Source organism: Pleurodeles waltl, chromosome 1_2, assembly GCF_031143425.1.
Source record: "Pleurodeles waltl isolate 20211129_DDA chromosome 1_2, aPleWal1.hap1.20221129, whole genome shotgun sequence".
Lineage (NCBI taxonomy): Eukaryota > Metazoa > Chordata > Amphibia > Caudata > Salamandridae > Pleurodeles > Pleurodeles waltl.
This window is the reverse complement of record NC_090437.1, coordinates 691,550,508-691,578,225: the sequence shown is the minus strand read 5'-3', so window position 1 is coordinate 691,578,225 and position 27,718 is coordinate 691,550,508. Positions and strand designations below refer to the sequence as shown.

Genomic DNA, 27,718 nt, shown 5'->3' with positions numbered 1-27,718 from the left:
TAATAATAATAGATCCTTTCTGTGGAGGAAAATTCCCCCAGTGGACTTTCCTCTGGTGTTTATTACAATCAAAAGTACTTTATATAAGGAAAACTAGGGAAAGTTATATTTGGGAAGCACAAACGGGGATGCCGGGGGTGTAAAGCATAGTTGTGTGTCCTCATTCCCGTTATTTCATCTATGTAATAATGACCTAAATAATGAATTGTCTTAAGCCTGCCTGCACACACACCTAAATTTAGCCTATGCTGATTATATAGTAGTCTTTATTAGCCCACCATCAAGCTCGGTTGACATTGTCTTGGCCCATGCAGAGCCTATATTCAACTTGAGTTAAAGCACTTGAAGCAGTGTTCGATAATCTATCCAGAAGGTTTAACTGGTACCTAAGTAAAAATATATGCTAGCAAGTGGGACACTTTAAGGATTTGGGACTCTGGTATGAGGACCAGTCGAGCTGAAGTTATGATCAACATGCCAATGGGAAAAAAGTGTATGCTGTGGCAGATATTCTGAGCAGGCTTGACACTATGGAATCTAGACTTCATTGCCCCTATGAAAACGTCAGAAATGAAAAGTTGCCCCTTGATAGTTAATGAGCCTTCAGTGTGACTCCCATAGACAAAAAATACGTGCATGCTTTGGAGCCAACGTTTGTTGTTAGCATTTCAGGAATATACAGCACATGTTCTCCATTCGAAGTTAAAACTAACCTTTATGGTACCGTCCCCTGTTGTAGGTTCCTGTGGTATTTTTTTTTTAAGTTTTTAGAGTTCCAGAATATTTGGTATAGTCTACAGTTTGTATCGAACTGTGCAACCAAGAAAATTGGTGAGACCTCATATGTTCTGCTTTGCAAAGAGTAGCTTGTAAGACAGCACTGTAAATTACTGTGTACTGACATCCCTGCAGCTATGAATCAGTTTAAAAGTGGTATTACACAACAATCGAATGCATTTGCACGAGTAGGTGATGATGAGAAAGTAACTGGAAACGTGTCTTAGTTGATTCCACAATTCTGAAGGCTGTACACACAGATTTACCCAGCCCATTCTAGTGTGGACGGCCATAGCATTCTTGCAGGTTCTGCTTGTCACTGATTCACATATTGCTGGAATGTACATTTTCCCTGGGCATTCTTCAAATCTTTCTATGTATGAAGTTTTTGACTCTTTGACATGACCAGAGAAAAAAGGTTTGTAATTTGTGGAGTTAATTGGATCATTTGGTTATATGAATTTTGGCTATATCTAGTAATTAATTTTATGATTTATACTTCTAACCAAAGATTCCCTAAACATTTGAATTCCCCAAATGCCAAACTGGATCCAGAACTTTGTCAGCAATTGCTCCAGTACGCCGTCAGGTGGCACCATCCTAGGTAGCTTCTCATCAACTTTGGAAATGACAGCACAAGACAGTTTCTAGTCTCCATGCCTGTGAGCTCATGTTAGTTTCTTTCTTTCTGCACCCTTCAACGCAGATCCAGATTTCTGCACTCTGATAAAAGTTAGTGTCTTGCTGACCACAAAGCGTTTTTTCTGGCAGTGTTAAGGAAAGAGTCTTTCTTGAAGAACAAAGGCTTCAAACCTTGCAATGGCTGCCTTAACAGATGTCGGTTACAGACTCACCCAGTGTCTACCTTTGATGTCTATATTTCAAGCATGACTCAAGGTCTAGCAACAAGTGCTTTATGATGTGCTCGAAACCCATCTGGGTGCACAAGGCAAACATGTACAATACAAAGCACAAGAATCAAGACAGATTACACCTCAAATTTTCGGGGCTCTCTTCTCTAGGCCCTGGTCTCACTCCAAGTCACCAAAGCCAAGTGTTGTCATGCGCATAAGAACTCCTAATAGGGTTCTTTACACTTCCATTACTCTCATTCAGGGAGAAGGTGTGCACTTGACATTCAAGGGATTCAGCTGTGTCCCATTGTCAAACTCAGAGACTATCCTGGGATTGGTCCACAAGCACCCTGAGTTCTGCAGGCCTTTGCCGACACAACAGCAGGTAGAAGGCTTCAAGGGGAGGCAATTTTGCAACTGTTCTTGGCAATTCTGGGTCCCTTTAGATTGACTTGGGCCCATGGATTCCCCCTATTCGTACACACACTTGGGCTTCCACTTGTAGGACCTGTCCTGGCACCGACTGTCCCTGTTGGACCCCTATCCTGCCCCGGGCAATTATTGCACCATTCCACTTGAAACCCCTCCCCTCCTGCGATGATCACATTTCTATCCGCTGCAATCCATCCTTCTGCTCCAGAGGAGCTGACCACTGAGCCAATCCTGATACCTCTTTCAAATCCAGAACTGACTTCAGCTCAACCCCCTCCTCTATCTCGTTATGAAATGGCAAAGGAACAGCCTCTGGTCCTGGAAGGCTCCTAGGCAGTGCAACTACCCGGACAGCAGCATTGATGGAAGCTATAGGCCTTATTGTGATCGGATTCAGACGCTGTCCAGGGTCTTCAGAATGTTCCTAAGATAAAGACAATGACAAGAAGGCAGACAGTTAACTCCATCCTTTTTAAAATTATGCAAGCATTTGTTTAGACTTGCAAAATGCCAGTTGGATGGATATTTTTCCTCATACCGAGTTGGACTTCCCACTGCATACCTCTTCAGAGGAGAGTGACTCTTCTGCCATGATAGCCTGCTGGCCCCCAGAAGTGTTGCACCTCCAGTTGCCTATGGTAGACACCAAAGCAGATCTCCTGAGATATTACAACCAGAACCTGCATCTTCGGAGCCCTTGCTGCACTATAATGCTGCTCTAACAGAGGTTTTGATAGCAGTCTGGTCTAAGCTGTTCCTGGCTCAGCTGGGGAATCACCCTCTAGCAAGGTATCAGCTCTTGGGGATATTGTCTTTGTGACCCGACACCAACTCCCAGAGAGCTTTGTGATTAAGTCATCCTCCAACTGTAATGTATTTCCCACTGCACTGTTAGAGAAAGAAAGCACATTGAAGAGAAGGGTTTTTCATCTGATAGTTTTGTATTGAGGTCCCTGAACGCTGTCTGCCTATATATATATATAGGGCCAGTGAGAGTTAGCCTTCCATTCCTGAGAATTTCAGGCCCATGTTCACACAAATGATCAATGATGGGCAGGATGTGGCTAAGAATGTATTGAGATCTGGTCTCCACACTAAAGCCTGCGTTGGTCGTACCATTGGCATCAGTGTGGAGATCCAACAGCATGCAAGGATGTATGCCCAAGATTCTGTGTTGGAGCCCTTCAAGGACAGTCATGCTGTGGCCCGCTTCTTGTACTTGCTAACTCCAGACTGCCAATTTCACCAACAATAACGAAAGTTCAGAGGATATTCTTGGTTTCTTGCCTATCGCCAAAAGCAGCCCATTCAGCAGCCTATACGTTCCTTTTCTAGTGCCAGGGAGAATGGTGGCAGGAGAGTCTCTGGCCAGCAAAAATGTCAGCAGTCCTCTTTCTTTTCATCACTTGCCCTGACTCCAGCCAAACCACTTTGATTGCCCCTCCCATGGTAATGGGCAGCTAATAAGGGGGCAGGATTACATTTTACCTGCCTGACTAGAGAGCAATTGCTTTAAACCAGTGAGTCCTTCATGTTGTTTAACTTTGTTATGCCCACCCTTTTTTGTCCGTTCCTGTTCCTCCTCCTTTTTGGTTAAATGTCTGCAAACATTGCCACCTCTATTTTACAGAAAGTTCTGTCACTGTTTGCCACTAGGACTATAAAGACCTCCTGATACTCGTGGGTACCAAGTAAAGATAGAGAGCTGAGGCTGATATTTGTCTTTGAGTTCTTGAACAACTTTCTTTGGGAGGACAATTTCAAGATGTTGCTACTAGCCCAGGTCCTGCCTGAGCCTGATCTGTGAGAAAGGGTCCTGTTTTTTGGAGTTGCAGGAAATGTATTTTCATGTGTGTCCCCTGCAGTCCCACCGATGCTTTCTTCGGTTTATGGTGTGGTCAGAACTCTTGAAGTTCACCATTGTACCCTTCAGCTTCACCTTGGCTTTCCGGGTGTTTATGAAGGTGATGGCAGTGTTCATGGCCCATCTGCACAAGTTGGGAGATACACTTGTTCCTGTATCCCAGCGACTGCCTGTTGAAAGTGAACTTGCTGAAGTTAGTTGATTCCCACGTGTGGACAACTGTCTCCCTCTCTGTCCTGCGGGGGGCGGGGTTTCTTAATCAGCTAACCAACATCCCATTTACAACTGATACAGGGGAATCCCTTTATAGGAGTTGTCCTGGACACTGGCATTCAAGACCTTCTCAACCCTGCAGCTGCCTTTGACATTCAGGTTATGATCCCAGTATTTCGTGCTTACTCCTGTGTTTCAGAGCAAATGGTTCCGAGACATCTTGGCCTCGTGCATCCAAACGGTTCCCTTTGCTCACTAGCACTTTCAGGCTCTGCAGTGGATCCTGTACCTGCAGAAGGCTCAGCAGTATGGTAGCCTCTCAGTCAACATCAGTTTCGTAAATGAGCTATCCTGTTGACTAACAGAAACCACTTGTATCAACTCTCTACCCCACCTGGAGCTCCTACTAGTGAAGAATGTATCATCTCCTGGGTAGGGTGTTTATCTGGGTGAGGTGGAATTTAGAGGGCTTTGGTTTCTAGTGGAGCAGAGGCACAATGTCAGTCTTTAGGAACTGTTTGCCATTCTGTTGGCCCTGATAGCTTTTCACCCTTCCATCTGGGGGAAGCCAGTCCAGGCACTGGCTGAAAACACAATCACCGTTTATTGATTGCATGGCCAATGGCCATGGGCAATGTCCCAGGAAGCGCTAAGGCTGAACCTCCAGGGTATCTCTCTGGCAGACAGTCATTTAGTAGGCATGCTAAATGTTATGGTTGATGATCCCATTAGATGTCGTCTTAACAACACACAAATCGAGTCTGCAGATGGAGTTGGTTCATGGCATTTTTGCCCACTGGGATGTGACTTAGGTATTTTTGCCACCACAGAGAAGTGTAGCAGCTACTGCATGCTGGAGTTACTGCCTCAAGGCATTGTATCCTGTAAGTCATTTCACCACTGCCCCAAATTTTCAAGATCAAGAAGGACTGGGCTCGGGGCATCCTAATGTTCCCTGGATTGAGCTACACAAGTGTATGCCAGGGGCGTGTATTTCGCCAACCTACTGAGTCTGAGCATTGGTCTCCCAGACATCTACCTCTTCTCCTGTCTCAGCAACAGGACAATGTTCTGCACCCTAATCTCCACAACCTATACCTCCATTCATGGAGATTGAGTGGCGAACTGAGAGAACATGATTTGCCTGCTTCAGTGATGGGCATTATCCTACTGGCTTGGCTCACATTTAGCAACTTGTTTTTTTTCTTCTGGTCATTGGGCAACTTTTGTGGCCTAGTGTGAGGACCCTCAGATGATCCTCTTCAGGCCACGCTATCTGATGCTTTGATGTTTGTTTTCTCACTGATCTGGCCAGTCCTTGCTGTTGCCAACGTTAAAGATAATTTGCTGGTCCTTATGGTTTTTCTGTGTTTGGCTGCCAAACATCATTAAATTACAGATTGTGATGTAGTTTTTGAATGGGCTGACATATATAGCCCTTTGTGACTTTACCATGCCACAGTGCATCTTAACTCGGTCGTCACTTTGTGAATGCCCTTTGAGCCGATCCACAGCTGGTACCCGAGATTGCTGACCATTTGTTTGTGGTTACCCTTGTCCTTCATGAACAGTTCGCTTTAAAAGTTCTTGTTTAGAGTAAATCTTTTTAAACCCCTGAGGTTCTTAATTTATCCTTCCTTTGAATCTATATTTTATATCTAATAGAGGCTTCTTGTTGCAGACTCCTTACCTTTGAATTTCTCCCAGGTGTCAGACTAGATCCGAAGATTTTTGTGAGCAGTATCTCTGTGCGCTGTTTGCTGGCATTGATCGGCTCCATGTCTGTCCGTGCCTAATATGACATTGCGGTGCCGATATAGGTGCCACCCTGGTGCTCTGAGGTCAGTTATTTTCTTTCCACACCAGCAGGCACTGATCTGAAGAAAACTACACCTCCGTCACTTTTTGTCAAAGATTTTTTCCAAGTTTTCTTCTCCTGGTGCGATGACGATGACTTCCAGAAAGACCAATTCAAACCTTGTGGATCCTTTCATCGAGCGATGTCCATGATGGATCCGCACACCATGTGTCTTTAGTGCCTGGAGTGCAACCGTGACCCGAAGACGTGTTCTGAGTGTCAGGCCATGCTTCTGAAGGCTTTGAGGGAGTAGTCCCTAAAGCTGATGGCAGCCCGACTCCACGCAAGTCGAGAGCTGGGTCCAGAGGACGTTCTCGGGATCGGTCGTGGAGTCCTCCATCGTCGTTGTCCCACTCCAAGTCCTCGGGCGATTGAATAAGTCGAGACATAAGAAGTCAAAGCATTCTTAGACTTCTCATCCATCCAATGAGACGAGAGAGCGTTAGCCTTCTAGGTCTCGCTCTGCGGAGCCTATGCCTGGGCTGACTGTGCTGCTCCCCGAGTTTCCAGGAGTCACAGCAACCCCTGCCCAACTCAGAGAGTTTTACAAGGCCATAAACCTAATTTTTGGGAAGCCTGACACCACTGAAGCATCTTTGGGCCCCGCGGAGTCAGAAGGGGCCACTTTGGGTTCCACGCTGGCGACTTCGACCTCAGTAAAAGGGGGGCACCCAAGGATCCAAACCTGGATCCGGACCGGCATTGATCATACCACCCCAAACTTCCACGACGTCGGTCCTGATGCTGATGCTCCCAGCGCCTTCTGTGCCCATGGGCAGACCCATCCCCATAGTAATCCCAGACACAGTGTCGGATAGGTGTTGTACAATACCGGTGCCAACACCAGCAGGAGCATAGCCTCCTAGATCGAAACCTGAGCACTTTTAGTATGGCTTAAGCCTCGGGATGATTGAGACGGGTCATGGGACCCTTTAGAATACCAGCACATGACACTATGGACTGGTGTGAAGACTTTGGTGAGGCCACTGAACTGGATACTTCTCCAGATACTGGCATGCTTTCTCCCCTTACCTTGGCTACAGAAGAGGGAGCGTCTTATGCTATTGTGACAAGAAGGGTGGGTGAGGTCCTGGATCTTCAACTGCCTTCAGTGACCATCAAGACTAATCTCTTGACAGAGGTGCTAAAACCAGGAGCTTCCACCTCAAAGACCCTGCTCCTGTTTAATGAGGGTCTCATGGACGTCCTAGTGGGTACCTGGTCCAAACGCAGCACAGGGGCTCCTGTGAACAGGGTGATTGCCAACCGCCATTGGGCATCTCAAGGCAACCCAAGTTTCTTGATGCAACACCCTCATCCCTGAGAGCTTGGTGGTCCAAGCCTCTACCTCCTTGGGAAGATTATGTTTTCTTCTGTCACCCTTGCATTGCGGTCCGTGAATACTGCATGCCTTTTGGGGTTATTCCCACATCGCTGTGGAACACAGTTGCGCAAGTGTTGCCACAGGTCCTGGAGGAGGCCTGGACAGTACTCTCTCAAGATGTTGCAGATCTTAGAGATGCAACAAAGTTCACAATCTGTTGCAGGCCGGACACGACCGACTTGCTGGGCAGAGCGGTTTAATTTACAGTAGCCCTGAGGCGCCACGCCTGGCTGAGGACATCTAGCTTTTCAGGGGATGTTCAAGTTTCCTTGATGGACATGTCGTTTGATGTCACCCGTCTCTTTGGAGATGAGGCAGACTCAGTGCTCAAGTGCTTCAAGGATTCTCAAGCTACAAGCAGGTCCTTGGGCTTGCGGCGGCCCCCGGTACTCCCCTTCCAATCTGTTTTTTGCCCCTTTTGTGACTACGGAGGCGCCTCCAACCACGTCCATTCCTGGCCAGCCCACATGCTGTGCAGTCTCTGTGTGGCCAAGGGCGTGGGATCAACTGACCCCATGAATCAGGTGGCTAGCGGTCTGGACAGTCTACCGCCTCTTCCCCCTTCCTCCCTGCAACAGCCTCTAAACCTTCCTAGTTTGACTCTCCCACACCATGTGCCAGTTGGCGGTAGGATTCGCCATCACCTGCTCTGCTAGCAATCCATCTCACCAAACAGGAGGGTTTTGCAGATAGTTCAAAGGGGCTACTCCATCCCCTTCGAGACTACTCCTCCACCCATGCCACCATCCTACAATCAGATGACAGAGGATCACTTGTCCTTTCTCCGCAAGGAAGGTACAGCTCTCTTGCCCAAGGGAGCTATAGAGAGGGTTCCCCTGCCAGAAGTTGTTTGTGGTTGCTTTTCCCTCTACTTTCTGGTCCCCAAAAACGAGAAGGGCCTCTGCCATGTCCTAGACCTTTGGCCCCTCAATCTCCTCAAGTAGGAGGAGGATTTCAAGTTGCTCTCCTTGGTCCAGGTTCTACCTGCCCTAGACCTAAGAGACTGGATGGTAGTGTTGGACTTGCAGGTCGCTTATTTTCATATCCCTGTAATGCCTGCCCACAGATGTTAATTGTGATTTATGGAAGGCCACAGGTACTTTCACTTTACTGTGCTCCCCTTTGGCCTTACCAGCGCCCCTCAGGTGTTCACCAAGGTGATGGCAGTGGTTGCAGCTCATCTGGGGGGTCTCAGGTCAGGGGTTTCATTCTTCCCCTATCTTGACGACTGGCTGTTAAAGGCGGGCTCACCCCAGGCTGTCATCTTCCACCTCCAGACTACAACGGGCCTCCAGGTTAGATCTGCACGCCTCTGCAGAAAACGCACAATGTCAGCAGTTTTGCATTTTGTAGTTTCCAAGACAGCAATCTCTCAGAGATGCTTTTCATCTCAAGTGGAACTCAGGCCTCCTGTGCGCTCATACAACTTCTGCCCAGAGTTCTCAAGAAGTTCAAGAACGTCCAGGCCCAAGTAATCCTTGTGGCTCCAGCCTGGGTATGGAGAGTCTGTTATCCTGAGCTGCTGAGCATGTCCATTGATCATCTGATCAGACTGCCCCTTTGGGAGGATCATATGTCGCAGCAGAAGGGGAGAGTTCTGCACCACAACCTGTCCACTCTCCGCCTTTTGTAATGTATTCTTGACAACCAGGCTTCCCTCCACCAAAACGGTATACACCTGTCAGAAGAAATTTGTGGCATGGTGCATGGACAGGTTTGTTGACCCCCTTGCTGCCCATCCCTCTGAGATCCTGCTATGGGCACTCTTAAAGGTTATTGTACATATGTTCCTCAAGGGTCTTGCACATCTTTTTCCTCCATCCCCATTGATTATGCCCCATTGAGATCTGAATTTGGTTTTGACATTTCTGATGTGCGCTCCTTTTGAGCCTCTCCACAATTGTCCTCTCAGGCTTCTCGCTTTGAAAACAGCCTGCCTTGTGGCCATTACAGCTGGCCAAAGCAGTGAGTGGGCTGCAGGCATTGTCATCTAAGCCGCCTTTCCTTTCTATCTATCCTGACAAAGTGGTACTTTGCACTAGGGCCTCCTTTCTGCCGAAAGTGGTTAAGCCCTTTCATGTAGGCCGATCCAACATATTGACTACTTTGTATGCACCCCCACATCCTTCAAAGGAAGAGGAGAGACTCCACTGCCTGGAGCCAAAACGAGCATTCTACCTTTATTGTATAAAAGAGTTCCGGGTGGAGGATCTATTCTTTGTTAGGTGTGTGGGTACAAAGAAAGGTTGGGCAGTGCAGAAGCGGCCCATCTCTAGATGAATTTTTCTCTGTATTAATATCTGCTATGCTCTGGCCAAGAATCAACCCCCTGAGGGTTTACATGCTCATTCTATCAGAGCTAAAGCTATGACCACTTTGTTAGCACACTAAGACATGTCTTGACGTGTCGGGCGGCAACGTTGTCATCTCTGCACACGTTTACCAAACACTACTGACTGGACAGTTGGGTTTGTAGGGACGGACACGTTGCCCGTTCGCTCCTGCAGGACATTGTAGTATGAACTTGGATCTCAGACCCACCTCCAGTGATGTTATTGCTTGGGTATCTATTCACAATTAAGGAATCTGCAACTAGAAGTCTCTATCAGATGAACAAGTTACTAACCTTCGGTAACGCCCTATCTGGTAGAGACCATATCTAGTTGCAGATTCCTTACCGACTCACCCATCCTCCCTGCTCTGTGAACTGATTTCTAGGGGCAGGGACTCCCCTTTCAGGGCCTCAGTTTTGACACACCAGTAGTCAGTTCTTTATGGCTCTATGCTTCTGGCGTAGAAAGCCATAAAAAGAAACTGACATTAGCGGGTGGTGCCCATTTTGGAACCGCAATGTCCTACCTGGCGCGGACGAAGCCAGCAACGGACTCAGAGCTGATCGAAGCCACCTAACGGTATGCAGGACTATTGCTGACAAATCTCCAGATCCAGTCTGAAGCCTGGGAGAAATTCAAAGGAAAGGAACCTGCAACTAGATATGGTCTCTACCAGATAAGGCGTTACTGAAGGTAAATAACTTGTTTTTTAAGATTACCCTTCTCCTAGTCATTTCTCTTAAACATCAACTAGGATCTCATATTTCCAACTGCCTTTACCTAGATGCCTTGATCATGATTGTAGATCATATGACTGGCAAGGTTACAGTTCATTACATGTCCACAGATGTGTCTAAATACAAATTAAACTAAATCCAGCCCTCATATCTTAGTCTATTTGCCCGACTTTACTTAATTCTTTGTCCCTCAGTTGTTACCACCTTACTGTGTTAACAGTGCCATCAAATTAATAAAAACATCAATCATTCAGAACTTCACGCTTCGGGCAATTCAACATTGTTTTCCACTGGATATAATGTTATTGATTCCTTGTGTAAGTCTATTCCTCAGATCCACCTCCTTTTGGGATCTTCTACATTGGTATTCAAAAGGGGAGAAGTCTGTATTTAGAAGTATTTATCAGAAGATGTGTTACTTATCTTTGGTAATGCTCGTTCTGGTGCATATTCCATCTAACTGTAGATTCCTCACTGACCTCCTTCTTCCCCTTTCTGTGGTATGGATTTTGATTCCTAGAAGTTCATAAAATAAGTTTTGCTTTTTATCATGTTATGATCTGTTAAAGTTGATGTGCACCAGAGAGCAAGGCAAAGTTTCAAAGGAAAACTGATGGCAGTGTGCAGGCATGGCACACATATGTGGGATTGTTCAGTCTCTTTTGGAGGTGCTGTTAAGCCACTGCAAAGTCCAATGTCTCTACTGACACTTGGGACTAATTGCTGAAAAAGTTATGGATCTAGTCTGGAACCTTTGAGAATTCAAAATGTTAGGAAACTGTGGTTTGATAGAGTAGCCACCAGAATGAGTGTTACTGAAGATAATTAACTTGTTTGTCTGTTGAAAACTGGACAGTGTGTCAAACCTTATGATGAGTATTGCCTGCTGTCCTTGTAGTCATGGAAACTAAATACTATTGTGGGCACTGCTGATTTGAAGTACCTCTTTGTTTAGCGATTGATTTTCAGGGGGTAACAAGGTCAAATAGTCTAAGCATGCTCATGAATGCTAGTTTCTAGTAATTATTTAGATACAGTTAGCAGAAGTGGCCGTCTCATGATGGGCCAAGCGTCTGTTTTAAAAAAAAAAATATTTGAGGTATTTAAGTTTCAAACATACAACTTGGAATTCCCCCAAGTTATTGTAAGAACTTTAAGCAGAACATATTGGAAACAGATAGTCAAACCCTGTTCATTGTTTGTAACTTGTTACATTTAAGTTTCATACAATAACTCAGAGATGTTTGAACTTTAGACTTCCAGCACTCAAAAAAACATGGGACAGCCCCTGGTGTCACATAATAAATGCATTGTTCAGTCTGTTTTACGTGTTTTATAATATTGAAGAGTTGTATTCAAGTAAAGTATAGTTATTTAGTCAACAGATTTCTGGTGGAGACGTCTTCCCGCCTATTTCTTATGCTAATGCTATGAACTAACTTTCTAGGCTTCAGGCTGGTCTAGCAAACTTTTCCCCAAGCAGTGAGGCTCTAGCGCCACCATTTGGCACTGTATGGCCCAGCCCCCTATCTACCTCAACACATACAATTGACCTTAATTAGGCACCAAAGGGTGCATTTGCTTCAGTTCCTGTTTTTCCCTATCTCACCAGCACTACTGATTCAGACAAGAACAAAATTTCCAGGTCCATCAGCAAAGGCCAAGTAGGTCAAACCCTCCTGTTTTATGTGCTGGATCTGTTGAGGACAGCTCCTCTACCCTCTGGGCCATCCTCCAGGGGGAGTGTGTTCGTGCAAGCTTGGCAAACTGTGGTGGGCCCTGGCCATGAAAAGAAATCACTTACCAAGGCTCCTTGCCCCATTCTGTGGGGGCTTCCCACGGAGCTGATCCAAACTTCACTCTTAAAGCTGACTATCGTCCTGCTCTCAAAACTGTCAGACTTCGAAGACATTATCCATATGGCAAGAGAAAAAGTATGGAAAACTTTAATGATGATCCATTTTACAGAATACCTAGTTTTGCCCAGATGAAGGAGAGTTTTGGCTTCGACTCCAGTATCCTTGCAATGCCTGATAAAGATTATAGCTGTATGTTTAGGATGCTAGGGACATTCTTCCAGTTATAAAACTGCTGGCTTACATCTGGCCTTACCAAACATGAGTGACCTCGACCATTCACTAGAAGATGATGTCCTTTGCTCATTTGGTCCTTCTTCAGATGACGATCCCTCATTTACAGTTCTGGTGTGAAAAGCACCTGATACTTTGGAGTTCACCTTGCTTTCTGTAGAGGGTGGATTCTAATCTGTTCACTGAGATCTTACAACTCTCCTTTCTCAGTGAGGAAGCCTTTGCTTCCATTCAGTGAGGCGCTTATAGATCCAGTTATGTCTGCTTGGTAGAAACTGTTTTCTGGTCCAAGAGGTCACAGACACACAGCCATATGCAGTAGGCTTGCTTGTAGTAACCTCTACTTTTTGTCCTCGAAATGATCACCAAGTGTCTGGTTGTCTAATATTCTCATTGAAACAGAACCCAAATGCCTTCCTCAAGGAGTCTCCCAATAGAGAGTAGAAGAAAGTCTGTGGCTGCAAAGTCTTCGCTTCTGGAAGCATGTCCCTCTGTACTGTTAATGCCCACCTGCTTCTTGAGTGAATGTGTTCAAGCCTTTTAGAAATTGCCAAAACTTTTAGTCAGCCCCTTGTTGGTTTACACGGAAAAGCAGTTTTCAGACCTGGTCAATGATGGGATGGATGCATACTAACAGATTTTGAAGTGTAGCTTTGATTCATCTTATACTGTTGATTATTTTTTGCGTATGGCTGTCAAGCTGTGACAGCATGCTTAGATACGTTCCACTTGGTTCTCCAGAGATGCCCAAGCCAAACTCATGGACATGCCCTCAATGGTTATTAGCTGTTCGGAGAGAGAAAGCAGACTATTCTTTGCAGCCCTTCAAAAATATTAGAGCTATGGCCGTGGACCTGTCTTTCTGGCATGGCTTTGACAACAAGTATATATGGAAAGTATTATAGATACTTCAGGGGAGTAGTCATGGCAGAGACAAACTTTTCAGACACCCCAACAGCTATACTGCCTTCTTTGTGGGCAATGGCAGATATAGGGGCCAAAACTAACAACAGTAGATATTGTGTCCACTATCCTGTGCCAGCACTGTTGCCTCCTCAACTCTTTGACTCCCTCCTTTTTAAGTTATAATTTTCCAGTGAGGGGGAGGCGTTCCCATATTTCCACCAATTGGGTGTTGGTAACGACAGATCACTTTGTCATACACAATGGCTGCACCATACTGTGCCTGTTCTACTGCTCTCCAGCACATTCCTTAATTTTGGAGGCAAACTTTCTAACCCAGCTGAACAGTGGGGCGATAGAGGTGATGCCCTTGGAGAAAACTGGCACAGTTTTCTACTGCCTTTACCTCTTGGTCCCCCCAGAAGGATGGAGGTCTGAACCCATAATTTATGTTCACCTTCTGAACTCTTTCATTAAGCAAAACAAGATGAAGATGCAGTCTCTGAGCCAAGCCTTGTTGGGTATGTATGTAAGAGATTGTTTGGTGTTCCAGGATGGCCTGTTTCCATCCTCCAATACTTCGCACCTATAGATGTTACCTTTGGTATACGGTGGAACCCAGCACTATCAGTTTACAATTCTACCATTTGGAAGGACAACCGCACCACATGTCTTTACAATAGTGCTGGCAGTTGTAGAGGCTTCACTGTGACAGTAAGTACCCCACGTGTTTCCATGCTGGGATGACTGACTAGTAAAAGGGAAGTCCCACCACTGGCTAAGGACCACTTCTAGCAGACTATGCAACTTGACATCAATACATGAATGTCTCTCCTTCCTCCAAAGCAGAGGCTAGTTGCTACTGGACACGACATTTCCTCCTTCTCAATGCTTCGTAGCTCAGGCCTGGATCTACTGGTCCTGCATCTGAATAGCCTCCTGGGTCCGTTCACCTTGTTGGTAACACACATCAGATGTTTGATGAGGGTCCTTCAGTGGTGTCATAGGTGCTTCAGCATCAATGAAGCCTTACAGCTAAAGTGCAGATTTTCCCTTTTTTTGTGTTCATCTTCACTGGTGAATTGACCCTTACAGCCTTTTGGCGGATGAAGGCTACCATGCTCATGGATGCCTCCATGCTTGAGTTGAGTGCCCACCTAGGCAAAAGTAAGATGTGGAACCTATAATCCGTATTGGAGCAGCACTAGAACATAAATGTGCTCAAGTTGTGGACGGTACATCCTTCTGTAAAGGAATTTCGCCTTTTCTTCTCAAAGCAACGTTTATATTATGTTGGACTACACCACCACTGTCAATTCCTTCAATAGATAAAGTGGTTTGGGGTCATGGACCATCTTCTGGAAGGATATTTGCTTGTGACTGCAGGCAAAGCGATCTGGAACTTTGGCAGTAGAGGTTCATCTAGCAGTTTCCCTCAATGGTGGATCACGATTATGAGCCTCCACCCCAAGCAACAGATGTGATACTCTCCAAATTTGGGGTTCCATTTGTGGATCTTTTTGCGTGAGCCCAGAACTTGAATATCCTCGGTTTTGTGCCGTACACTTCCCTCTGAATATTTTCAGATGGATGCTTTCAGGTTCAGGACCTGCTAAACGCATTTCCACGAACTCCACTTTTTTTTTTTTTAAGTACCGTGGAAGGTGCAGTATGGTCGAGCCCAGTTGATTTTCATAGTCACAAACTGACTCTGAAAATCTGGTATTCTCATCTGTTAGCATTAATTACTCAGACACCCTTACCTCTCCCTTGCAGAGAGGACCTGCCGTCAAAGGAGAATAGTCATGTTCTCCACTCCAGTCCTCAAATGCTGCAGGTGTGGCGAGTCCGCTGTGCTAGTTAGGACTCCTTCTGACTTTCTGATGAGGTCACAGACGCCATCTTGGTATTCTGGAAGGCTACCACAAAATCATTCCGTGCAGTTTGCTGGGCTAAGTTCAGTCAGTGGTGCGATTTGAAGGGCATCAACCCCTTTAAGTCTCACCTTTGTGACACCTTGTGGTTTTTGTTATCCCTTTCACGAAAGGGTCTAGCTGTAAGGACAATTAATGCTATCTGATGGACCTGCCTTCCTTTAGATGTTTGCCTGATAAACCTTCCCTGTTTAGGTCGCCAGTTATGGCATGTTTTCTTAGACTTTTGATTTGTTTATTTTCTCCATCTCCATTTATTATACCTCTTTTGACTTTGAGGTCATCCCTGTTTCAGTTGATGCACAGTTGCCCAGTTTATCCTTCTACCCTGAAAACATTTTTTTTTAATGGCAATTGCTTCAATGCATAGGCGTGGTGAGCTTCAGACACTTATCCAGTCATCTACCTTTTCCATTTTTTCTACTTGGATTAGGTTGTCCTTTGCATCTGCCCATATTTCTTACTGAAAGTTGTTTCTATATTTCATATGCCTCGGGCTTTTACTCTTCTGTCATTCTGACCCTCCACCCCTCCGTTTATCACATCCAACCAACGAGGAGGTGCTACTTCACAGACTGGTACTCAGTCGTACAGTGCCTTACTACATAGATCACACTTGTCAGGACAAAGTGGATGATGAGATCTTTGTGGACCTTGCTGAAACTGAGAAGAGCAAGATGATGACCAAACTCTGTGTCACCCTCTGTATCAAGACCTGCTATACACTGGCTAAAAAAGACTCTTGGGGCATTACAATTTTTTTTAAATTTTTTTATTCTGATGTGTTACTGAACCTTAACACGCTAAAATAGCCATCCATCTCTACCTGCACTGTCTTGGAGAAACTACCTGAATCAGAGCTGGTTTCTCACAGTGGTGGGAGAATTTGCTTCTATCTTCCAACAGAAGTCTTGCTAAGAAGTGGCTTAAGTGTTAAATGTGGTTGGTAAAGAAAATCAGATTGTTCTGTTATAGTCTAAATCACTTTGGCTTCGGCTTGCTGGCATATTGGTGTTCTGGATGAGAGCCAGCTGAGTGCCAACAGCAGCCATCAGGGTTCCCAAACCAACCCAGGAGAAGGGGTGATGTACACAAAGGGGTATATGATTTGATATATCTGCGGGCTAACCACACCGAATTCGAAGGGAAACAGAAGCAGGTCACTGCACTTCTCTGTGCACACCAGAAACAAGAGGGTCATTGAACATGGGGAGGGAAAGGGTCTGACAGTCTTGAGTTTTCAGCAGCATTCCGACTTGTCCACTTATTGACACTTTTTTCCTTTCGTATCAGACAGTAGATTGGGTAAGTCCTCTTTCATGGAGATTATAAGAGATACAGAGGTATCCACCCTTGAAGTCAAGACTTTGGGATGCAATGTGCAGTGCAAAACGGGCTTCTGGTTTTAGCATTGCTTTGCAGTTCAAGGTCTTCATGTCAGCATGTAAAGCAGCTGGGTCTTTAGTTCTGGGCTTGTTTACAGTGGTTTTTCAGGACAGAAGGCCTACCTTCTTTCTTTCATGTGCCAGCAACAGTAGACCTCCATTCTGGAATATGATTCCTTTTCCTTCAGAGGAAATAGTCAAGCTTTGTTTTTTCTCTCTACTGGTGGACAGGCTGTTTAAAGTTAAACAGTGAGCTTGCATTCCTACGTCGTTAGCTGAAACGTTGGCTGTTGGACGAATTAGCTGACTATTCACATTCAGAGTTGCATACAAACATTTGGGGGATCCAGTTAAGTACCAGTGCATCTTACATTAGGTGTTGGTCAGCTGCATAGAAGCCTGCTTTCTAAAAGATGCACCATCACCAGTAGTGGCCCGTCCTTTAGGGCGGAGGGGCCACGCCCCACCACCTTTTGCCTCTCATGAAGAGTGTCTGTCAGGTTGAACAAAGGTCAACCTGACAGACACTCTTCATGTTCAGGTCAGGCAGCCAGGAGCAGACATGCACGATTTCTGCAGACTCCTGGCTGCCTGAGATGAACTTTGCTGGGCTGAGGAGATCACAGCTCCTATTGGCGTGACCTCCTCGGCCCAGAAAAGGTGCCTCGAGGCCCTCCCCTGGGTGAGGAGGAAAGCGTCACCAATTGACACTCTCCCTGGGCGCTTCAGTTTAAGCCCTGAAGTGCCCAGGGCGAGTGTCAATCAGTGACACTTCGTCACAGAGTGGGGTCAGCAGTCTCACTGACCCCATCCCACTCTGTGACGAGGCTGGGACTGCTGTCTTCCCTCATTGGCTGACCTATGGTCAGCCAATGAGGGAAGGCAGCAGTCCCAACCCTCCTGGGACCTGGAGGCCGAAGGTAAGTGTGTGTGTGTGTGATGTTTCAAATTGAATGTTTGGTGCGTGCGTGCATGTTTGAATGGTATGAATGTTGTTAATGGATGTGCATGCGTGTGTGAAAGAATGAGTGTGTGTGATGTTTTAAAATTAATGTTTGGTGAGTGCGTGCATGTTTGAAGGGTATGAGTGTTGTTAATGGATGTGCATGCATGCGTGCGTGTCTGTGTGTGAAAGAATGAGTGCGAGTGTGTGTGTGTGTGTGTGTGTGCCCCGCCCATCCCCCCCCCCTCCTAAAGCTGCCGGCCGCCAATGACCATCACGCTGCTTCCCATGGTGATGACAGTTAGCTTATAATGTACATTGAATTTGTTTTTATGACCCAGGAAGTCCCCTGCTGTTACTGGACTCCTCTCCAAGCTTGACGCACAACGAGGGAGATGGAGGGACACCATATCCCCTACATAGAGGTGTTTTTGCACTAGCAATGTTGCTGAGCAGAGTTCTGTGTCCATTACGAACCCGCTTGTGATACATGCCGACTTGCTGAAACTGATTTTATCCAGATGTGCTGAACACCAATAGCACATAAGTTTAGGAATGGGGGAAGAGGTTGGAGAGCATTGCTTGTGGACATGCAAGAGATTGGAGATAGCTCACTTTCTGGCTGTTTTTGTCGACGCCACGTCCACAGCAAGTACTGTACAATATTGGGGTTACAGACAAGCTGCACGTCCCCCATACTAGAATACATTACCCTTCATGTAGCCAAGCACTCCTCACACACCTAGCGAATGAGACCAGTTATGACAGGTTACACAGATTTTATTAGGAAGAGTCAGTAGGCAAACTACGCACTTAATGTTGTAGCTAAGGAGGCCTCTTCCCTTGGCTAGAGATCAGCTGCTACCAGTTGTTGGTTGTTTTATGTCCTAGACCTGCTCGTAGGGATGGTAATTGTCTTCAGTGAAAGAAGTTCCACTTTTGTGGATTCATACACTCCAGCAGCGTCTAGAAAAATTGTGCAGGTCAGCATTGAAATCATGCATAGCATCCACCATGAGGCTCATGACTCTGGTCATCTGAGCAGGAAAACGTATTGAGTTTACCGGAAAGATTAAATAAGGAGCAGAAGGGCACCTGGTTACTGTGCTGTTGACGTTTTACTTACAAAGATATAAGATTCTCAATTAGAATAAAAAACAAGAACTACAGTCGGTATTTGTATGATAAAATTGTTGTCATTGAGCACAGACTAAACTTCTCCATTACCAGCAAAATCTTAAATTGGTTCTTATGATGCGATCACCCACGCTACTGCTAAGTTGCTTGTTTAAAGAAAGAGTGTGCATTCATACCACAGACGTACAGTGCAGTGGTATCATATTTTCTGTGGTACATATCTGCTTTAGGCTCTAAAGGCTTGGGCAAATAGTCCAGCTCATACTCACGAACATAACAGTTAAGATACGAAGTTATATCACATATGGAGCTATTTTAATTAGAAATAATAATATAGATTTATATGTACAAATTTATACCTCGCTCTTCAATCATGACCCAGCAAGCCGTGAACAGATCGCTGGAGTAGACATATCGAGGCCTCACAATCAATTCACCTCAGGGGGCCAACACTCACCATGTAAGCCTGTGGCTATGTTGTACTTAAAAAAAATATAGATTCACGAAGACACATTGTGGTCTTGTGTACCATACTCTTGGCCTATGCTTCATCAGATAACCTCCACTTGTTTTTTTTAGTTTTTTTTTTTTTACTGCAATTAAAAACGACTTCGCTACAGATTGGGAAACAATAACAGGGTCTGCAGAAAAAAGTAGTATGCTTGTTTTTAACAGAAAGATGAGCACATAGTTCTAAAAAGATTCCCAATGTTGCGTCTGTGCTGGATGTAATGTGACAAATGTACTTGTGTGATAAAGCATTCCTCCTAGACTGTTCCATCTCTTTACACTGTAGATCAAATTATTAGTGAGATGATACCACCCATATAGTGTTCACTAACTGTCTGTCTTCTCTGACAGTCTCTTTGTGCACAGTATTCTGCAGAGAAACGAGAGGATGAAAAGATGTGCGACCATTTAATAAGAGCGGCCAAGTATCGGGACCATGTGACCGCCACTCAGCTGGTCGAGAAGATCATCAACATTCTCACAGACAAGCATGGAGCCTGGGGGCACGCGCCCATGAGGTAGGGTCCTTTTTTGTGAAGGTCTGGGCTACGCAAAGTATGAACATTGAAAACAAACAGCGAAACAAACATTTCTGCCATTGGATACATTTTATTCATCTTCAACACAGTATCTCTTTGCAAGTTTACTCCTGATTAATGGATATGTATTACTCTTATATTTCATTTTGCAGCTTTGAAATGTCACTGATTGATTGTCAAAAGTTGTATTATTTTTTCTTTTTACAAATGTACTTTCTGTTCTCTATGCAGAAATGAAAGTAAACTCTAATGTATTGGTCGAGCGGCTCGCTGGCTCATCCTACATTTGCCAATTGAATTTCTTCCCTCTTGTAGTTCCTCCGATCTCTTACTTATCTGGTAGTTTAGTCATTCATTCTACTTCACGTTAACTCTCAGTTTTTTCTTTTGAAAACCTATTTTCAAATTTAACACAATTCATATGATTTTAATGATGTGACATTGTCCGTTCTCCACTCTCATCTACGATGTTTGATTGTGTACGATCGCCTTGTAAAGTGTTCTTCTTTTTCTTTGAAAATCAGAACTCCATAAATTGACGCATATTTTTTGTGACTGGAAAATATGTCTTTGACATGAACTAAAGCTTTGGAATTCGAGGTGAACAGTCCAGATGCCAAATCATCTTTTCTGATGTATACTCCTAACCGCAGATTCCTCACCTTTTAAATACTTAATTTGCCAGAACAGGTCTGGAAACTTTTCCTGCAAAAGCTCCCATACACTGGTGTATGGCGCCATCAGAATTCTCTGCAGCCGTTCTCCACTTCCAGAAGTGACAATCCTGGCGCTCAAGTGGGCACCACTCATGAACACTGACATAGTTTCCTTTCTTTTTGTGCCCTTTGACGTGGATCCGGTGCTCCATTCCTGAACTTATCATCACTGTTCAATACCTTTTTTTTTTTTTTAACATGTTTTTATTGAATTTTCAATAGTATCATACATTGCGATGTGCACAGTTGACAGCAATAATAGGATGTTATCAGTAACAGTAATTAGCTGGGCACACGTTTATTAAACTTAACAAACAACTAACAACTTTCGTACACCACTAGGTCCGCGCATTTGTGTCTATACTTTCGAGCATTGCCGGATCGAGCATTTGAGGTTTTCTTTTGTGCGGGGGTTTCATTGCCGGTTGGGGTTCTAATTGAGGGCTCCCCCTCGGGGGGTGGCTTGGTGTTCTCCAGAGCCTATATCTGTTAATTAGGCGTGATGGTCTGTGTGTGCTGCATGACTTGTGTGTGTTTGGGGGTGTGGTGTATTGATATTAGTCAAATAAAGAGAAGGGATTGGAGGATTATCTGGTACAGTGTATGACCTCCAGTCAACCTGATAATGAAATATAATACACTGTTCCAAAGCTGATACAAGGAAAAAGAAAAGGAGTCCTGATAATCAGGAGCAAAAGTCCTCACACACCACATATGGTGTCATGCTTCATCATCGGACAGCTCCTCGTCAGGCCGGCGCTGCAATGCCTGACGGGCACCCCCCGAAGGGGGGCTCTTTGCCGGAGATCTTTTTATTAATGATGAAGCCGCGGAACCAAATGTGGGTCCGAAAAAGAGGAGGAAAAAAGGAAAGGACAAAGTAAAATTGGCTCAAAACCCTCACTAAATGGTTTATTATTTGCTGTTGGGAATTGGTCAAGATTAAAAGAAGTTACAAGGGAGTGAAACAAGAGATAATGCTCAGGCACTCGTACAAAAAATCAGGGCAAAGGAAGACGGTAATTATCCGAAATCCCTCAGTATATGGTCAATATGCGGTCGACATGTTTCGCGTCTCTTATGGTCCAAAAGGATCCCCTGACGCTTCTTCAGGACCTACTAAATCATTGGATTATTCCAATTGAAAATAAAGGAAACAAATATTATTATCCCTTTTCTCAGCTCCTGCAATCTAACGCTCACAGTCAAGACGTCATCAGTCACTTACTAGAGATAAACCGGACTGGCTTTTCTTTCCTATCAGTCACCCTAGATACAAGGGAAAGAAGTTAAAGTTGTTAAATTGCATAACTACTTCATCTACATTCTGAGAGTAGTATACACATGTGAAGGCTCAAATAGAAATTTCTGTGACAAACTGTGCAACTCATAGTGACGAAGTGAGTGGTAGCAACCCATGCTTGTGATGTATAGGGGGGCTTACCAACTCCATTCTGAGAAAGGGTATCATGGGATCACGCAGGCCTGTTGCCCGGTTCACAGTGAATCTAGTTGTGAGATGAACATAGAAAATAAATAACAAAAGAGCAGGATGTCTCTGTATCTAAATCATCAGACAGACATACAACATGGTCACTGAAAATAAGCAAAAATTCTCTGCAGTAGGAAGTACAAAAACGGATACAGATAAGGTATAATCTGCGTCCATAAGCATGCAATACAGCCGAATATACACTCGTGTAGTTACAGATATAACATAATGGATTTACAAGGTGATGATAATGATCACCCTCGTATTAGGTAAATGTACATGATCTTGGTAGAGAGAAGATCTTTGTGGGGAGAGACCTACAGTATGAGGACAAACTCTTCCATCAGATACGTGGTACTTCGATGGGAAGCACCTTTGCCCCTAGTCTGGCTTGCATTTATATGTATGATTTTGAAAAACGTTTTATCCTGCCTGAGTCCAACCCCTTTTTTGACAACATAAAACTATGGCGTCGTTACATAGACGACATTCTTGTCATATGGCACGGCTCCATATCTGAAGTAGACTCGTTTACCACATGGATAAATGATCTGGACCCCTTTTTGAACTTTACATCCTCTATCTCGACTACAGAAATCTCTTTTTTAGACCTACTGATCAGTATTGAGGAAGGCCAACTGAAAACTCGTACCTTCCACAAAATGACGGACCGGAACAGTTTGTTACTATATGACAGCTACCACCCCAAGGCACTAAGAAACAATTTACCATATGGGCAATTCCTACGTCTACGACGGAACTGCAGTAATCTACAGCTATTTAACACTCAAGCTACCGATTTACAGACCAGACTACGAGACCGTAATTACCCAAACAAGGTCATCAATACAGCCTACAAGCGAGCTAAATATAGTGACCGAGAATCCCTATTACAGCTGACTCCTAAATCCACGGAAACGAAACTAACTTGTGTATCTACGTTTACACCTCTTTCCAATGCAGTCAAAAAAATAATTAACAAAAGATGGTCGGTCCTGTGTAGTGGAGGTGAGAATATTCCCAAGCCTGTCTTTGCTTTTAAGAGAACTTCCAACATAAAGGACATGCTGGTACATACTCGACCAAGACGCACTATGACCCCTGTCAGTCAAAGATCACTTTGGGATCTCCCCCCAGTCAAGGGTCATTTCCCCTGCGGAAATTGTAACGTCTGTTCACTTACCAAACGGGTAGAAACCCTTGAACTAGAACCCTCACTAACATGGCAATTGATGAGACATACTAATTGCAATACCCGCAATTGTGTCTACCTGATCACGTGCCCATGTAATTTGCGATACGTAGGGATGACTACACGACCTGTGAAAGTAAGGATAAACGAACACCGCAGCAACATCCGCTGCGGACGCGCCACGACGAAACTTAGTATTCACTTTATTGAATCCAATCATACACCAGATGACATGTGGTGGGTAGTACTCCAGACCTGTACCCTGACAGGCACCCGCCCTCTTTTTGAGCTTGAACAACGGTGGGTATATAGACTTAATACCCACCGTCGAGGATTGAATGATGATATACCTTGGTTCAATCTCTCGTTGTAGATGGTGCCTCACTTTGAGATTACTCACCCCTAGGCTGAAGCCCTCCCCTGCCTAGACTGCATCATTTTGACTACTGACTGAGTTGCTGATCATAGCGCATATTTTTGACTCATATTTTATCACGCTCTTTATGACACGTTTCCTTTGCTCATGCAAATATTTGATGACCAATTTCTTAACAGGCGAAAATGGGTGGAGAGCCATCATTTCATTCTTATTTTTCTAACTACTACCTATGTATCTATTTACTCTTCTGGTGATTATTCACCAGTCTAAGATGGCCGCTGCGGTAGCTCGAACTACAACAAACTGATGGATGTAGTCCTTCCTCTCTTTTAAGTCACTTCTACCTAATTTGACGACGTCGCTTGGCAACAGATTACTCAATTGCCTCTTGCGCGCTCGGAACGTGGGCTACTTATACTTTGGATCCCCCGGCTCGTGCTACATTCGGGAACGCAGCCGCGGGGGTAGGTGCACCACTGAGCTCCGGCAACACTACAAGTAAGTGCCTCCCGTCTGGATATTATATTTAAAACTTCCGGACTCGCACGTCTCTGCAGAAGACCTGGGCGCGATCAGCCGCCCTTTAAATAATTCGAAGGAGGAATCGGCTTGTGATTGATTTATTAATTATTTATAATAGAACATATATCCCCTTACTACTCGGGCTTTCTGTTATTGACACTTATAGGTAATACTCTTGATATGACCATAAGCTATGTGGGCACTTGCTTACTTTTCTGTAGGTCTCTCCCCACAAAGATCTTCTCTCTACCAAGATCATGTACATTTACCTAATACGAGGGTGATCATTATCATCACCTTGTAAATCCATTATGTTATATCTGTAACTACACGAGTGTATATTCAGCTGTATTGCATGCTTATGGACGCAGATTATACCTTATCTGTATCCGTTTTTGTACTTCCTACTGCAGAGAATTTTTGCTTATTTTCAGTGACCATGTTGTATGTCTGTCTGATGATTTAGATACAGAGACATCCTGCTCTTTTGTTATTTATTTTCTATGTTCATCTCACAACTAGATTCACTGTGAACCGGGCAACAGGCCTGCGTGATCCCATGATACCCTTTCTCAGAATGGAGTTGGTAAGCCCCCCTATACATCACAAGCATGGGTTGCTACCACTCACTTCGTCACTATGAGTTGCACAGTTTGTCACAGAAATTTCTATTTGAGCCTTCACATGTGTATACTACTCTCAGAATGTAGATGAAGTAGTTATGCAATTTAACAACTTTAACTTCTTTCCCTTGTATCTAGGGTGACTGATAGGAAAGAAAAGCCAGTCCGGTTTATCTCTAGTAAGTGACTGATGACGTCTTGACTGTGAGCGTTAGATTGCAGGAGCTGAGAAAAGGGATAATAATATTTGTTTCCTTTATTTTCAATTGGAATAATCCAATGATTTAGTAGGTCCTGAAGAAGCGTCAGGGGATCCTTTTGGACCATAAGAGACGCGAAACATGTCGACCGCATATTGACCATATACTGAGGGATTTCGGATAATTACCGTCTTCCTTTGCCCTGATTTTTTGTACGAGTGCCTGAGCATTATCTCTTGTTTCACTCCCTTGTAACTTCTTTTAATCTTGACCAATTCCCAACAGCAAATAATAAACCATTTAGTGAGGGTTTTGAGCCAATTTTACTTTGTCCTTTCCTTTTTTTCCTCCTCTTTTTCGGACCCACATTTGGTTCCGCGGCTTCATCATTAATAAAAAGATCTCCGGCAAAGAGCCCCCCTTCGGGGGGTGCCCGTCAGGCATTGCAGCGCCGGCCTGACGAGGAGCTGTCCAATGATGAAGCATGACACCATATGTGGTGTGTGAGGACTTTTGCTCCTGATTATCAGGACTCCTTTTCTTTTTCCTTGTATCAGCTTTGGAACAGTGTATTATATTTCATTATCAGGTATTGATATTAGTGTCTAGGCGCTGTTGGCAGATGTGTGCGTATCCCCTGGTTTGCTGTCACATTGTAGCCGGGGCAAGCCCGCGGCTATCTGGGTGATCGTAGCTATCTGCGGTTCAAGGGGGGTTTTCGTCGCTCTTCGCTTCTAGTTTGGAGACCAGTGTACCCCATGCTTCACATCCTGAGTGTCGCAATCCGCCCCGCACCAGTTTCGTTAATACCTGATATTCAGCACGTGCCCAGCGAAGCGTGAGAGTGAGCCAGGCTCCAAGGTCAGGAGCCTTGGTAGCCTTCCAGTTCATGGCTATCAGTCTTTTGTACATTGCATAAGCCAGGTCTACGAATCTGTGCATATGTTTGCTACTTTTTGTCCTTGTCCTGAGGCCAAGTAGACAGGATTTGGGATTCGCGTCCAGGCTCAGGCCAGTCATTTCCGACAGTACAGTGGTCATCTCGGCCCACTCCCCCCGCACCCGCGGGCACTCCCATACCATATGATAAAACTGTGCTGCTGGGGTTTTGCATCTGGGGCATGTTGGGTCCGTCCCAGGAAACATACGTTTAATCCTGGCTGGCGCCAAGTATGTCTGATGTAAGTAATTAAATTGTGTGTATCGGAATCTGGGGTTTCTTGAGACCTCGCGCGTGTGACTCAGGGCTTTTGGCCATTCTGACTCTGAGATCGGGGCAGGCAGTGCGGCATTCCACCTCTCCCGAGCTTACTGCAAATTAGACTCCGGGGGCTTGTTCAGAAGTTTGTACGTATTTGAGACTACTTTTTCTCGGGTGTCGCAGCTCAGCATATGGTGCAGAGTAGTCGAGGTGCCTGGCTCAGCGTCCCCAGACGCCCATGTATTTCTAATGGCGTGGCATATAGCGTGGTATGTCAGAAATTGCCCTGGGCTGATATCTGTGAGGGCCTGTATGGCTTTGAAGGACATTAGTTTTCCTTCCTCTAAACATTCTCCCACTGTGCTTATGCCCGTATCCATCCAGGTTGTGGACGAATGAGATCCGGCTTCCAACCATCCAGGGAGCCGTTCTAGTGGTAGGAGCGGTGAGTAGGGGAGTTTTTTGGCATCTTTTTGGATGTACTTCTTCCAGCATGCATGTGCTGCTGCCATCAGTGGGTTTACGCGTGTGCTTTTGGTTTGCTTGTTCGTGAGCCACTCGAGCAGAGGGACTCCCTGGAGCCGGGTTATCAGCCAGGTAGCTTCCAGTGAGGTGGGTTTATGGATCCAATTTAAGATCCACTGCAGCTGTGCAGCCGCGGAATAGAGCTCAAAGTTAGGGGCGCCCAATCCACCCGCCGCCACCGGGTGGTGTAGTGTAGTGAGTGCGACCCGCCTTCTGCCCTCACCCCACACCAGCTGCACTAGTGCAGAATTTAAACTGTTGAAAAAGCTTTTGGGGATAATGATCGGCAGGGCCGCAAAGTAATACAGCAGCCTGGGCAGTACTAGCATGTTGGCTATAGCAACCTTTCCCAGTGGTGAGAGCGGTAATTTATTCCAGAAGCGCATTGAGTTCTTTATAGATGTCCCCGCTCTCCCCAGATTGCCATCCCTGAGGTCTTCCGCTCTGTGGTAGACGTTGACCCCTAGATATTTGAATGTGTCGAAGCACCATTTTAATTGGCCTGACGGGGTATTCTCACGTCTCGCTGGGGACCATCTGACCAATGGGAATATGCAAGATTTCCCCCAATTAACTATCAAGCCCGAGATTTCTCCAAACTCAGACAGCAGTGACATCACCGAGGGCAACACCTCCTCTGTGCTGCGTATATATATCAAGGCATCATCTGCGTACAATGATATGACATGGGAAGTGCCACTCCTTACCACCCCCCCATTCTTCTTTTTTTGCACAGACACGCGCGGCTAATGGTTCCATCGCCAGGGCGAACAGCAGGGTGGACAGGGGGCACCCCTGCCTTGTTCCCCTGCTAATCAGGAAGCTCTCTGATATGACTCCCCCTGTCTTCACCCTGGCCTGTGGGTTAGTGTACAGAATGCGTACCCATCTTATACATTTTTGGCCTATACCCATTCGCTGCATGGTGGCGAACAGAAAGTCCCATTCTAGTGTATCGAACGCTTTTTCGATGTC

The 27,718-nt window shown here is 45.2% G+C and overlaps 1 protein-coding gene across 3 annotated transcripts in view; it reads left to right on the top strand.

The window, feature by feature from the left end:
* Positions 1-27,718, top strand: part of LRBA (LPS responsive beige-like anchor protein) — a 1,864,610-nt gene that overhangs the window by 923,736 nt on the left and 913,156 nt on the right. For all 3 annotated transcript variants that reach the window (XM_069242641.1, XM_069242642.1, XM_069242640.1), the window contains exon 37: positions 19,706-19,872. In XM_069242641.1, coding sequence (XP_069098742.1) covers positions 19,706-19,872 — 167 coding nt within the window. The remainder of the gene's footprint in view (positions 1-19,705; positions 19,873-27,718) is intronic.